Source organism: Dermochelys coriacea, chromosome 1 (assembly GCF_009764565.3).
Source record: "Dermochelys coriacea isolate rDerCor1 chromosome 1, rDerCor1.pri.v4, whole genome shotgun sequence".
Classification (NCBI taxonomy): domain Eukaryota; kingdom Metazoa; phylum Chordata; order Testudines; family Dermochelyidae; genus Dermochelys; species Dermochelys coriacea.
This window is the reverse complement of record NC_050068.2, coordinates 120,930,131-120,945,402: the sequence shown is the minus strand read 5'-3', so window position 1 is coordinate 120,945,402 and position 15,272 is coordinate 120,930,131. Positions and strand designations below refer to the sequence as shown.

At 39.9% G+C, this 15,272-nt stretch overlaps 1 protein-coding gene across 4 annotated transcripts in view; it reads left to right on the top strand.

Moving 5' to 3' along the window:
• The window catches only part of ATP10A (ATPase phospholipid transporting 10A (putative)), a 161,656-nt gene that overhangs the window by 68,535 nt on the left and 77,849 nt on the right, over window positions 1-15,272 (top strand). For all 4 annotated transcript variants that reach the window (XM_043492158.1, XM_038413442.2, XM_043492250.1 and 1 more), the window contains one exon: window positions 13,102-13,187. In XM_043492158.1, the coding sequence (XP_043348093.1) occupies window positions 13,102-13,187 (86 nt within the window). The remainder of the gene's footprint in view (window positions 1-13,101; window positions 13,188-15,272) is intronic.

Genomic DNA, 15,272 nt, shown 5'->3' with positions numbered 1-15,272 from the left:
TGCTATACCCAAGTTTTGAGTGATGTTCTAGCAGTGAACTAGCTAATGTGAACAACCAGCACTCTTTTTGGAAAAACTTTTAGTGTATCTTGGTGATATACCAAGTTCCTTCTAAACTCTAACCCACCCTATTTGTTCTTTATGTCACAGCAAATATTTGAGTGTGCTGTACCTAATAGGAGACATACTGTGCAAGAAAAATCCATGTGCTTTCTGTATTACTGCGCAGGCTGTTTTACCACCACACCCTCTATAACAGCTTATGGAATTGCTGTACATGTGTTTAAAATATTTTGTCCAGCCACTCTTCTGAGAGTGGCTAAGCAGATGCAGCCTTCATTACAGGGATCAATCCTTCCTTTCAGGTTTCAGAAGGATGATTTAGAATATTTTGCTAGTATTAATCTAGACTCATGGCAAAACATTTACATTCTTATTGCACTGCAGTATGAAACAACCTAAATATTTTTATTTAGTGTGTTCCTAACAAAATCCACAAAGGCTCTTTTAGATGTTGTTCACCAGATTATGATTCATAAAACCACTGGCCATGTTGTGGGACGTATGTGGAGAGCTTCAATTCAACAGGAGCTGCAGGACAAGGCTCTGGGGGGAGTGCATATTGGAGCAACAGCGGCACCACCCTTTGAAGAGCTGGATTGTGTTCCTCTTCATACCTGGACAGTGGAAGATCATGTCTTAACCCCTGCTCTCTTTCTTTCTGAAGACCTGGGCCTTGTCTACACACAGTTGTGTACTGGTTTGATTAAATAGATTTAGATGAAGTGGTTCTGCTAAACCAGTGAAAATTCCTGTGTGGACGCACATTTATTTTGATTTATTTTTGACACTTCGGATTCAAACTTTCCTGCTTCAATTTAACTTAAGTCAGTAAAAAAATCAATTTACAAGTCCTAATCAATTTAAGCTAAACTGGAAATAAACGTGGTTTAAACCTAAATAAGAGCATCCGCACACAGCCTTCTGCATTGGTTTAACTAAACCAGTTTAAAGTAACTCCTAAAGTTAAACCAGTGCAACCGCTCACATAGACTGACCCTAGCATTGCTGGTGACACTAGCTGATTGTTTGAGGCCAGGTCTACGCTACAAAGTTTTGCCAGAGTAGCTGTGTCAGGATGGGGGGGAGGGAACACACCCCTAACCAATATAACTATGCCAACTAAACTCCCGATGTAGCCACAGCTTACAACAGCACAAGGAGTGCTTTTGCCAGTATAGCTTGTTATTTAGGAAGAAAGTTTAACTGTACTGGCAAAAGAACTTTTGCTGGTATAAGTTGTGTTTGTACAAGGAGGATAGCCTTTATAATATAGACTAGCCCTGAGAGATTGTGACTGAACCCCATGAAGGGACAAAGAGGGTAAAAGAAGGATCCTTGCTTCCCTTTCCTTTTCCTACCCGCTCCATCCATCCATAGAGAGCCAGCCTCAATCTAGCTCTGTGTGTACCTATCTGAAAGGACTAGTAAAAATACTAAATTATAATGAATAATTAGATGGAGAGTGACTAATCATAATGCCTGGTCTTATTTAGAGATGTAAATACTTTGGATGGACATGAGCAGGCTGCACAAATGGTGAAAACATTTCTAGCAACTTTCTGGTGTAGTTCCCCATGCACTCCTTTTTTAGAAAAAGTTCATAGAGCTAAGTAAAGTTACTTTAAAATTCCAGATATGTGAATGTTAAAATAGCAGATTAATGCTATATCCCATACACATTGCCAAAATTAGATTCACCATAGCGAAAAGAGAGTTTAAAAAAAAACCCACAACAAGCAAAAAAAGATAAACCAACTTCCTCGTTTTGTATCTTCTGTACTGCAGTATAGTTAAACTAAAAACTTACTTTTTTTTTTAACTGAAGCTTTCAGTGAAACAAGTCTTTTTCAGAATTCCCAAACTTGACATGTCACACTTTATAATATAGGCTTTTTGTTATGCAATGCAAAATGCTAACATGTCAAGCCCATTCAAAATCACAGTTCAAAGGCAGGCTTTTAATTTTCACCATGTCAGTAGAAGTAAAACCTTCCAAAGCAACACAAATGTATTTTTTAAAAGTTGAAACAGGGTGAAAAGCACACCATTTGTATTGCTGTATAATATCCTTTCAGGTAATGCTGTTTTCAGAGACTGCTTCTGAGAAAATTGTGGATGTCTCTAATTATAAAAATATATTTCTAACAAGATGATATAGCAACTAGCAAGACAAAGTAAAACAGCAACTTATTGAGTATAAAATTTAAAGTGGGTCCTTAGCAAGTGGAAGGATTATAAATCTGTTTACTTTTAGAATTTTTAATGAATATAATAGGTTATCACTTTTTCACTCCTTCACTACCTTTGTGGTGTTGTCTCGTGATTACTTTTATAGTGGCAGGGGGAAGTTATGCAAATGATTGAAGAATAGTTCAGTTCCTGTGTGGTCGATGTGAAATGAGTTGAATATCTTATTCTAGTTTCCAGTGTGTAGGTGTCCACATCGCTTTTCCTACTGTCAAGATTTATTGGCAGTCTCATTACAGAGGCTAAGGATTTGAGTATACAGTAGGCATAGGTCAAAATTTTCAAACCAGGGCATCTAACCCGAGGCAGCTACATAAATGGTGTGATTTTTTTTCAAAGGTACTGAGCACTTGGCAGCTTCAGTTGACACAGGCCACCTTTATTTTTGTGCCTAAATATGGGTTATGGGGCCTAACATAAAGTATCCAGGATTGAAAATCCTACTCATGGAGACTGAAATACCCTCGTGTTCCTAGAGGTGGTCCTTTCAGTCAGGGTGCAGGGGTAAACCTGGGGGGGGGAGATGTGCATGTATGTATCTGCTCTGTGGATAAATAGGAGACTTCATTCTCCAGGAGGTCAAGTTTGGCACCTCTACATTACAATTTTTCATATGGAAAAATTAAGCATTTCGAATCTGGAGAAAAAAATGGAAAACTAATTTTCTGCTACAAAAGGGGTAAATTTTTTTAAATTTAAAACAAGTTAAGAGCAGGTTTTTTGGCCTTTCCTTTAAATTTTCCTGGTTGTTGAATCATTTAAATATGGCTTTGTTTAACAAAACCAAGTGTCGTGGTTGGTTATTCCTTAGTCCTAGATACTAATTGCTGTGCCTGTTGGGAAGGGGAAATCATTTTATAATATCTGTTACCAAATATGATATTTTTTATCAAACACTGAGCATTTTTGAATTCAGGACCAGAGTAAGGCTATGTCTACACTATCACTTTTATTGGTATAATTTATGTTGCTCGGGGGTATGAAAAGAACACCCTCCTAAGTGTCATAAGTTACACTGACAGAAGCATTGGTGTGCCCAGCACTATGTTGGCAGGACACTGTCTTCCACCGAGATATCTACTGCTGCTCGTTGGAGGTGGTTTAATTATGTCAACAACAGAGCTCTCTCCCATCTCCATAAAGTCCTACATGAGCAATCTTACAGTGGCACAGCTGCATCGTGTAAACATGGCCTAAGGCACTCTGGAGCCCTAGGAGTAACATGACTCACAGCTCCCCATGGCACTGCCCCTAGTGCCCTACCCCCATTCCATGCACATGGAGGGGCAACAGCAGGGGCTCCTCCCATTCCACAGAAGTAAGGTCATCAGCATGGGACCACCTCTATTTCATGGAACCACAACAGGGCTTCATGGGCTCCATTTCTCCTCCAAAAAGGCAGGGGTGGCAGCAGAGAGGTTATGTTTCTAAAGCATGGCTCGTGGGCTCTTCAATATTTATGCAACAAGGAGCTCATGTTAATTAATAAAACAGACACTTACCTAGGTCCGGACAACAGCATCACAGAAATGTTAATTTACCCAGAGCAGTTCTCAAGTTCCCCAACTCTCTCCTATATGGTGTATGTCAACTAGAGTGTTATAAATCATAGATTTATTGTTAATCCCCCCATCTCCCCTGCTCCTCCCTCAGAAGAGCTATCATAGAGGTAGTTGGCTTTGGTATTATGTGAGGATGGGGTCTTCTTAATCCTATGATATCATCAGGAGTACCAGTGCAGCAAGTCTCTGATAAAGGATGATGATAAAAAAATATAATTCCAGGCTAAGACTTTATTCCAGTTTCGGGTTTGGAGAGCATTGTTACCACTTAGTTATATCACTTAGAAATTAGAGACTATAATGGAAAGACTGACATAAATGTAACAGTGGTGTCATCACTAATGGTACCCTGTAATAGTCCAATCTAATGCTCCATTTTTATTATCCATATTAAGACTGTTCTGTTTTCTCCAACAGTGAGGACTGGAATCTCACAGAAGCAGAGGCTCCCTGCAGGTTACAGATTTCATCCATTTGCAAAATAAGATTAGAATCAGCCTTTATAAACACTTCTTCTGTGTAATGTCGTGAGATAAACTCTTTTATCTAAATTGCATTTCTGAGATGGAAATGCAATAGGTACATCAGGCTCCACCATTCACATCTGGTATCCCATTAATCTTAGAATTTACTACTTATAAGGGACATTTCCATCACCAGTCCATTTCCATCACTGCTTTGTGGTGTTGGGGCTCTGGAGTTCCATTTTAAAATCGTGCAGCAAAGAGAGAAAGTCTCTTTCATTGGTGCTGGCACACAGCTCTCTATCTTACAGTTTCCAGGAGGAGAACTGTAAGATCAGAGAAATATAAATACATGGAAGAGTTGCACCCCTACCCTCTGACTGATCCTCTTTATGGGAGGGCAGCGACCCTTCTCTCTCTTTCTTCTCTCCGTCTCTTTCCTTTTGGCAGATCTTTGTGAGAGGAGAGCATATGCCCAAGGGCTCCCCTCTTGTCAGCAGCTTCTTTTAAGAGGTGAGGAGGCGGCTAAACAACTCACTTTCCTTGCTTCCTGCTTTTATTTCCTTTTCCCAGCAACAGTTCTACTCCTGAGTTGTCTGAGCAGCCCTCACCCCTGACTATTAGGGATATATCTACACAGCTCCAGGAGCTTTCCTGCCACAGTCAGCATACTCAGATTAGCACTCTAAAAACAGCTGTGTAGATATTGCTTTGAAGCTATGGCTCAGGGTGGAGCTTGAGTCCTGAAGCCCACCCATCTCCCGAGGCTTCAGAGCCTGAGCTCTAGCCCAAGCTGCAAATTCCAAGCGCAGTCTTCAGTTATGTTTAGAGCCACTAGTGTGAGCCCCACAAGCCCAAGTCTCTCGACCCAGGCTGGGAGGCGTGCTGCCACAGGTGGTGTAGACACACCCTAGGAGGCTGTGGTGGTAACAGCAGCAGGCCCCTTTATTTTTGGAAGCTTTCTTAGGCCTTAGTGCTGTCAAATTAAAATTCTGTGCACTCTATACTGCATAACACACGGCATGTGAGATTTTAATTTAGCAATTTGACAGCCAGCAGAAAGGCTGGTAGAGGTGTTGAGCAACAGTATCAAGCAAAGGTGAGGAGAGCATGGACTACTGGGGAGTTATGAGGACATGGACAAGGTGTGGAAGAATATCAGTGTATCCTCTTGGAGGGGTTGTGAGGATGAAATTAGTCAGAGTTCATAAGGTAACAGCCCATGTTGCACACAGAACTTTTTCAAACACTAAAGCTTTGGTCTCTGTTTTTATTCAAAGGTTGGGCTAAAGTTTGGGTTGGTTCTTGTTAAGTTAATCCATTCCACTGTCTGGCCTTTGGTAACTATGGGTCTCCACATTCTTAACCTTCAGTCAAGTTCTGGATCCATATTTGGGAAGCTACTTCAACCATGAAATGCTCTTTTTCCTCACAACTACCGCCTTACAGTGTTAGTCTCCTTCAGGTGCGAAGACAAGTGAGGAACAAATGGCGTAAGTTTAAACGTGTACACCAGATCAGAAGCTGCCCAGAATCATTCACAGTAACAGAGCTGGAACAGACACTGGGTAGCATCAAGTGTGGAATAGCTGCGGGCTATGACAACATATCTCCAGAAGTCCTGAAAAACGTTGGCCCCCTGCTCAGCTTTGGCTTGTGGAATTCTTCACCAGAATCATCAGGGAAAGGAGGCTACCAAAGATATGGTGCACCACAAAAGTCATTGGCCTCCTAAAGCCTGGAAAGGATCCAAGTCAGGCATCAATCTATCATTCCATATCATTATTGTCAGTATGCTTCAAGGCACTGGAGCGCTTGGTCCTACAGTGCATATTACCCAACATGGTCATGCTGATGCTCCAACTCTGTAGACATCAGCTCTTGCCACCTCGTATTTGATGGCGGATACTGTGCACCAGTATGGAGCCGATCGTCACACACCAAACTGGTGGATACACAGTTACATGCCGCCATGCGGATCATCTCTGACACCCTGTGTCCTACTCCACTCCCATGGCTCCCATTTCTGAGAAATATTGCTCCTCCTCATATCAGACAAGAGATTGTTGCTGGAGAAAGTACATGCCAATTCAAGCCTGCCGCTACACAATGACCTTTTTAAACCACCAGCTGCACATTTGCCATCACATCGCCCATTATGGTCTCATCCGCCATGCCAGGATGTTAGAACGGAAACACTCTGGCAAGAGGAATGGATATCTGTTATAATCCCCAACCAGTCCTTCGTCACCAACCCCACAATTTGCCCATCTGGTTTTGACCTGCCCCATCGCCAATGGTCTCTGTTGAACAGGTTCTGGACCGAGCAAGTTCTCTGCATTCAACCTGTATCACTGGGGCCTTCGTGACAGCCCTTTGTGCAGTTGTGGCACAACACAGATGATGACACACATTGTCGATGAATGGGTGCAGTGGTGGCCTAGAAGAACTGCATCACGCCACTGAAGATGCCATCACTTGGCCTGATGACTTAGCACATGCTAAATAAATAGAGTACTCACTACACCAAAGCATTTCAGAAGCTCTTCACTAGTTCACTACTCTGGACTTGGTTATTTGAACATTGCTAATCCTCTTACTTGCCATACAAAACAATAAGTTTGTACTCAGCCATCTGTCTTGTTCACATCTTTCTGGCAGCTGTTTAATGTTCTGCTCAAGACTTCACCAACTCATAGGGGTATATAAAAAAAATGCTCAGAAAAGTTCTACGTGTGTCAACTTTCTTGGTTAGTGGATTGTCCCATGACTGGCTAAAATCTTTTGACCAAATTGCTACTTAAGAATGGTGAAGTACTTCTCAGGAACATCAAAGTTGTTTTCCTGAAGTTTGAATATTGCACAGATCACTCATAATATTTTCCATTAGATCACTTCAGTAACAACAGGATCTGGCCCTAAGTGTGTTTGGCTTGTGCAGCTATATATCCTTGTTCTCTTTAAACAAACATTGCCTGGAGAAAAAAAAACTGGTTATAGTAGTAGTCAATGAGGAAAACAAAGCTGTTAAATTCTGATTTACTGTTTGGTCTTTTTGCCCACCCTAAATACTATAGATCAAATGGCTTTTTTTTTTCCGCTTGTGAACTAGCAGCATAGATAAATTCTGTTGTGGATGCTAATGCTGTTTAAACATTTTAAAATGATCACTACTTTAATGTATAAACAATTGCTAAGAGTGCATTCTGCATGTTTTTGATAAATTAACATTGTTATGTAATTCAGACTGCACATTAATAAGATGCTAGATTAATTTTATACAGTAAATGAAGTAGCTTACTATATAAGGCAATAATAACATGGGCAAATATATCAACACTTAATATGTTTTTGTTATTTTTGTAAACTTTCGAATTAGAGTTTTGACTACATGCATATCTTCCCTCCCTCCCCTCCCCCCAAAAAAATCTTAAAGCCTCCATCACAGCTATTATCCTTCAAGGAGAGGACTGAATGGGATGCCCTTTTTAACCAATTAACACCAGATACTCTGGCTAGTGGCCAGAAAAGTCACAGTTGTGTAATGTGAGGTTCTTTTCCCCCATCTCCACATACAAGGGGTTGAGTACATTCCTCCAGTATCCTGCCAGCTCATGCCATTCTAGGGAGGGTCTGGACCAGAACCAGAAATCAAACTCAAATTTCTTATGTGGTAGAGTAGAGTAGACCACTGGACAAGAACATTTTAATAACAAATATACATCCATTATTTAACATATAAAACTGTCTCACTTGGCCAGGCAATGGGCTTTGCTTCCTAAGGTATGACAATTTAAAGGGTTGCCGGCAGAATCATGCTATGTCTACACTTTGAATGAGGGGTGTAATTCCCAGCTTGTATACACATACTTGCTCTCAGTCGATGTTGCTGATGCCCAAGCTTCCATGGCTATGCTGCTGTTTATTCCTGAGCTACCTCGAGTATGTGTAAACAAGCTTAGAATCACATGCCTCAGTCAAAGCATAGACATAGCCTCCAGAGGGTTGACATTGAACTGTAGGATTGTCCTGTGGTTAAGGCACTGAACTGGGTCTTAGGAGAACTGAGTTCAATTTCTGGCTTTGCCTCAGACTTTCTGCAGGATCCTAGCTAGGTCATTTGATCCTTCTGTGTCTTAGTTCTCCATCTGTAAAATGGGGATAATAATATTTCCTTTCTCCCAAGTCTTTTTAGGTTTTAAGATCTTCAAAGCAGGAGTGAATTACAGCACCGAATGCAATGGGACTCGGGTCTCGGTTGAGGACATGTAGGTGCTAACGTAACACCACTGCTGAATACTACCATGAAGACTGATATATGCTGAAGTAGGGACCCTAGACTTGCGATGTATTCAGGCTTAAATGAATCTGAATACATAGAATTCCTTGCTAAACAACTTCTCCCTTTTTGTGATGAAATAGTTTTTTAAGGGTGAAAAATAAAATCCATTGGGAGAGGATCCATTGGGGGTGGCTGGTATGGATTTTTTGCATGTGAATATATAAATTTAATCTCACACAGTCAATATACTTATTTGTACATCATAGGAATTACACTCTTTGATAGAGGATGGCAGTCTTCATTTGGCCTCACTTTCCTAGCAACACCTTCAGATTGCTGTTCTTATACAAGAACATAGACACAGTTGCCTCTCACTTGCTGATGTATTAGGATCAACATAAAAAGGAGTAAAAATTTGATCAGCATGAAACCTTGTGTTAATTTAGTAGCTTCTTTATATGCATCCAAAGCAACCTCATGCAGGCAGTATTTAATGTATTTGCTCATTCATTTACAAAAAGGCAATTTCATGTCAAAACTGTCAGCATCTGTAATACAATACAGTGTATCTACACTTTCATTTCACAAGGAAAGAAAGAAGCCATTTGATTTATTTATGAGCTAAAGAGCTTCAGCAGTAAATCAAAATTGCTTACCTCAGACTATTACTGTAATTGGATTTTCCCATATCCCGGATACTAGCTGGTTAAAGGTTATAGTGGCATATTTTTAAGGAAATTGTAAGAGAACTCAAATATACAAGCAGCAGTGAAAAGTAGAATTTTAGTTCCAAAAAGGAGTCATATAGTAAAATTATACACCAGACAGGACAAAACAAATATGCTTTGTGGTGCTGATGTGGAAGTTTGCTCGTATTACTTCTTTCAGATCTTGACAGGATCTTTGTTCTTGATGTAAAATGGATTTTTTTAAAGCTGTTGACTTTGTTGGCAGGTGTTCCTGGGAGGAAGGAAACACAGTCCATAAACTTGTAATTTCTGTAAAAGTTAATGTAGCTACACAGCTTTGGAGCCATACTCTGTTTGCTGAGTTCAGCAGCCACAGAGAGCTTTCATCTGATTAGCTTGGCCTTTGGGGTTAAGTATCTCTAGGATTTCCTGAGAGACTCTTATCAAAGGAATTAAGACTTTTTTAAGAGCACTGAATGAAAATGTATGCTCAATAAACTAAAGCCTGCTCAAAAGTGACATTATTGTGCGCTATAATGAAACCCCTATGAGTTAGTGAAGTCCCTACCCAGCTTAAATATTGTTTGTCCTTCCATTTACACAGAAGGTCTGTCTACATTATGATAAAAAACCTGTGGCGCTTAATCCCAGAGCCCAGGTCAGCTGACTCTGGCGCAGGGCTTGGGTTGTGGGGGTATAAAATTGCAGTGTAGATGTTTGGGCTCAGGCTGGAGCCCAGGCTCTGAGACCCACTCCCCTGAATCTGAACATCTACACTGCAATTTTATAGCCCCACTACCAAGCCCCATAAGCCCAAGTCAGCTGACCCAGACCAGTTGCAGCTCTGCCATTGGTCTTTTATTGCTGTATAGATGTACCCCTAGACTTTAAAATGGTCTGACACTAACCCTTTATATAATATGCAGCTAGGACAATAATGTGTTTTACTGAAATATCTTCAGTGATTTTCATATGTTGCTGGGTTGGGGTGTGTGACAGAGATTAACTCAGTTTTCTGGTATAATTTTTTTTTTATGGTGAATGATGCTGGATTGACAGTCTGGTGGACTGGTTTTTCTATTTATCCACAGACCAGGTATTATATGGGCAGTGCAAGATTTCCAGCCTGCTCCCCAATGTGTCTTAGACTGACTTGGAGGGACGTCACCCAGTCCCCACTCATGCTTTCTGCTGATCGGTGGCTAAAGCATATAATGGGGAGTTCTCAGATAGTGCTAGTTGCCAAGGTAGTGTTTATCGTGTGAACCCTTGAACACTGGAAGTAGGAATGAGATCACCCTGAGACAGGGGACAACTGAGGTGTTTGGAAGCAGACCTCAGACTTCAAGCTTTGAAGACTTTTAAGAGTATTCTCACTGGTGAACCCTCAGTTCTGTCTGAAAAGTTGTGTACGCGACTCTGAAGGTGGTTAAAGGGAGTAGTAGAAGAACACAAGGCCAAAGGGTTGAATGAGTAATTTATGCAGTATTCTCATCTTATATTGGCCTGGAATCTTGAGACCTGAATATTTATTTTCCATTGACTTCAGAAAACAATGTTTAAAAAAATATTTAAATGTATTACATAGTGATTTTAAGTAATTAAGCACCTGAGTAGCTCCACTGAAGTGATGTAAAATTAAGTAGATGCTCTAGTACATAGCTGGATTGAAACCTACATTTGTCCAAGGGGACAAACTCTTCAATTGTGATTTCCCAACATTCAGGGGGTATTTTACAATGTGGGGTTACGACATTTTTCCACAATATCACATAGCATTACTTTCTTCTGGACAAATATTACAATTATTCTACTGATACGACAGAGAAGGCAAGATTTAACTGTTAGATTCCAGGTGAATGTAAGAGTCTCGCTCTTTTACTCATAAACTGACCAATTTGATGTACAAGTCATTGATTCACAATAACTACGGAATCCAATAATGCTATTTTACAGTCACTTTTCATAATGAACTACACTTAAAAAATTCAAAAGCCCAATCTGTTTGAGATAATACTAACAGTTCTCCTCAGCCTGTATATTTTGGCTACCTGGCTCCCAATATGTGCCCAAATCACCTATTGTGTCTTAGGTTCTTTGATGCTTGCTTTATAGGAATATGTGAACTAGCAGCTTCCTGGCAGCTCACAGTTACACATTGTTCATGTTACTTATTTGTTTTTCTTGATTGGAAGTTGAATTCTGTATACAAATGTGACTGTCACCTAATTCTGTGGTCATCTGTCTGAGATGCCACTATAGTCCTCAACCCTATCTTCTCAGCCCTGCTTCTTCTCTTGCTTCTCACAAATGTAACAGTCTTCACAAGATGTCATACTTTCACACTTTTGAAAATCTCATGAGGCACTTAATCTGCATCTTTAGACACCTACATATTTTTGAAAAATCTAGCCCTTGTTGACCAGAAACAGTCCACATTCACTATTTATAGTCAATTATAGCCCTAATAAATAATTTCCTTTGTTTAAGAAATGTTAGTTTTAAATGCAAAACGTGTTTTGTTAAACTTTTTTTCCCTTGTATCTGACACATTTAAGGTAGTTTTACTTAACTAATAAATTATGGGTAGGGGCGTTGGACAATAATTATTTAATGACAAATGTTCAAAAGTTAAAGCTTTATAACCATTAAAACACTATCATATGTGAATATGTCACAAAGTAAATATCCCTAAATTAAATCTAATAAGTTCTCAAGCAGCATTTTTCTTATTTTGCCTCTCTGTAAATTGTGATTGTTATCAGTAGAAATAGATTTTCATTGGTACGGTGAAATTGACATTACTGATGTATACCGATAAAATATTATCTTTCCAAGCCCATGTAAAAGCTGAATTTGGTTGTAAATCAACATGTTATAATGGTTGGCAACCAATGAGAATGAACTTTTCTTTAGGAAAATAAATAAAAACTACAAATGCAAAACAAGATTAAAATCAATTATTTAAATCAAGCTGCTTGCTGATTTAAATTATTGAGATAGGTTATTTAAATCACTTTGATGTAACTCAATCCACCATGTGTTTAATACCTTATCCACAGGAAACATCTCATTTCATTAATTAAATGAAATAATTGCTCTATGATAGAACATTCTGTCTCCAACACTATAGTTGGGTAGCTGTTGGTAAATGTCCAATGACCACATACCAACTTCAGCCTCATTAGCCAGAGTATCAAGTAGAGTTTTGAATGCTAACTAGGAGAAAAAAGGATCCTATTATAGGTGTCTAATTACTCTATTGGATTAATATATCTCAGCTGGTATAAAGCAATTAAGAAATATTGCTTACATTTCAGAAAGTTCATATTAACTTTTTCCTAATTCACAATATATTGTCTTATAGTGTTCCAGACTTGTAGTTGCTTTGTTTAAATTTGAAGTATTTGAAACCTAGTAATGATACGTTGAATATTCTCAGCCTACTCAGACCAATTTGATCTTTCCTCTCCAACCCAAAATACATGTGCTCCTCCGTCTGACTTTTTGTTTATTTCATGCCTTTGAGACTAGTGTTCTTTTACTTTGGGGGGGTGGGAAATCCATCCTTTTAATGGGAGACTTTCTAAAGCACCCAAGGAATTTTGAAGCACAAGTCTCATTGATTTTCAGTGACACTAGTGCTGAAAAGTCATTTTTATTGAGGTGCTTTTAAAAAGCCCACTCTTAATATATTATGGATGTTGTGCAAATAAAAATAAAAATAAAAAAGTATGCTTCTAAATTAAAGTCTTAATGAAAAAATTAAATATTTAACACTTTTATGATTCCAGGACTCTGAATTTGACCCCTTGAAGTTCACCAGTGCCATTGAATGTGAGAAGCCAAACAATGACTTAAGTAGGTTTCGAGGTTACATGTGAGTATTTCATATAATTACCTTCAGTCTGCAGTCGCTTCTCTATAAGACCCAATTGACTTCCAGGCTCTCTTCTTCTATTTCCCTACCTCATTCCCTACACAGCTTCCAACTTCTGAACCAAATGAGTCAGGAATCCTACAGACAACAGTCTCCTTCACAACACAACCCTGATTCATCCCCAGAGCAGGACCACCTTGTGCACTTACAGAGGTATCAGTTCTACCGAAAAAATAGTATGTGATCATGTAATCCAAGACTGTATCACAATGCATACACACAAGAGAGATGAATTAAGGTTGCACAGGCAACTTTAATTCTGGCATTTCTTAACTTTGGAATGCTTTCTCTTGCTTATCAAGAGTAACTACTAAAATTGTTCTCTTTTGTAAGGTGCATCTATTTGTTGAATACTCCATGTCTTGGGGCAGTCATTCAAAACTCCTGCCTCTCCATTCAAATGGAGTTAGAAGTCTCTCACTTCCATTCCTGAAGATGAATGTATTTGTCAGTATTGGTCAGCTAACACCATGGCTATAAATGCCTGAAGTAGGGAAGTAATAGATAAGACTCCCCACACCCCTCACCCGATTTCATAATCTGTTTATCCACCCTAGCTTCAAAGAGTATGAGTTCAGGATGGACACTCCTTCATACATTATCTGAAGCATTATAAATGCCATGGAACAGATTTTCAGCTTGTGCAAATCAGCATAGCTCCTTTGCAGCTACATCAGTTTAAACCAGCTGAGAATGCGGCCCTGTACTAGTAGCACAAGACATACAGTTCATGTTAAGATGAGAGCTGGTATTACTTACTTATTGTTTGTTTTTTAGTTTGAGTATTTTTATATAGTACAGTTTGGGGGGGGCGGATTCCCCTCTAGTTTTTCTTTGAGGTGAGGGCCTCCTTGCCTTTGGCCCCTGTTTGCTTGCAGCCTTTCCTAGCAGGTTATGCCAAAAACCCCAAGATTAAAGCCCTGCCAGACCTGCCACAGGTCTTTCCCCCTCAGTGATGGGCATTCCAGCTGCCTCCACCGCCTTGGAGAACCTCACATCCTACAGCAATATAAGGTTTGCTCCAGCTTCAAGAGCAGATCTAGGAAGCTGAAAGAAGACGGACTGAAACTGCTCCTCATGGAGTGCTCACTGGGACCCGTGGGGGTCCGATTCACCCCCTGTACCTCAGGCTCAGCCACTCAGATCACTCCAAATGACTCCCTCATTTCCAGCTTTGATAAGCCAGGACCATGGAGCAACTTCAGGCACTCCGACTTAACTTAAAGACCCCATGCCCCTGAGAGACAGTCCAAGAGAAGTGAAAAATCACCACCAAGACCAAGGAGCAAGGAGACCTCACATCCCAGTGCAGGCACTGCTGAGGCTTCTAGATACCAAGACTCCAGTGATGAAAGATGTCTAGTAAGCTGTATGCCAGAAAGTCTTCACTCATATTTTAAAACACTAACAATTCTGCACGTAGCAGCACATTCAGCAACAAGTAAGCTGGCCTGTTCCCTAGCAAAATGCCAGTTTATTACCAATACTGGTGGTCAGTACACTGTATGCAGATCAGCATACTAGTTGGCACAATGAGCCATTAAAAAGTACAATAAAATACATTGCAGCAGGCCTGGCCCCCAGCTTTCTCAGTGTTGCAGATGAGAAGCATTACTGAAACTGACCTTTTTACTCACAGTCATAAACTGCACTGAACATACCCAGTGCATGTTGAGTGGGCAAGCAAATGATCGACTCCACTCAACAACTTGATTTAATCATGGCCACAATTTCTACTCATCTGTGGATCCCAAACTCATTTCCTCATTCCCCCCACCCTTTAAATAGTTCTTGTCCTCCTTGTAGTGTTGTGAGAAGAATAAAATAAAAAAAATTCAAAACCCAGCATAGTCAAACAATTTACAGTATTGCTAACTGCAAGCATTCAAAAATCATGACTCGGGCCCCAGAAATCATGAAATTTGCCTAAAAATACTGAGATTTTGTTTTAAAAATACATGGGGGCAATATGTGCTTTCTGGTTTTACAGCTTTGCTCTGGAACTATAAGGGCTAGAATTATTTT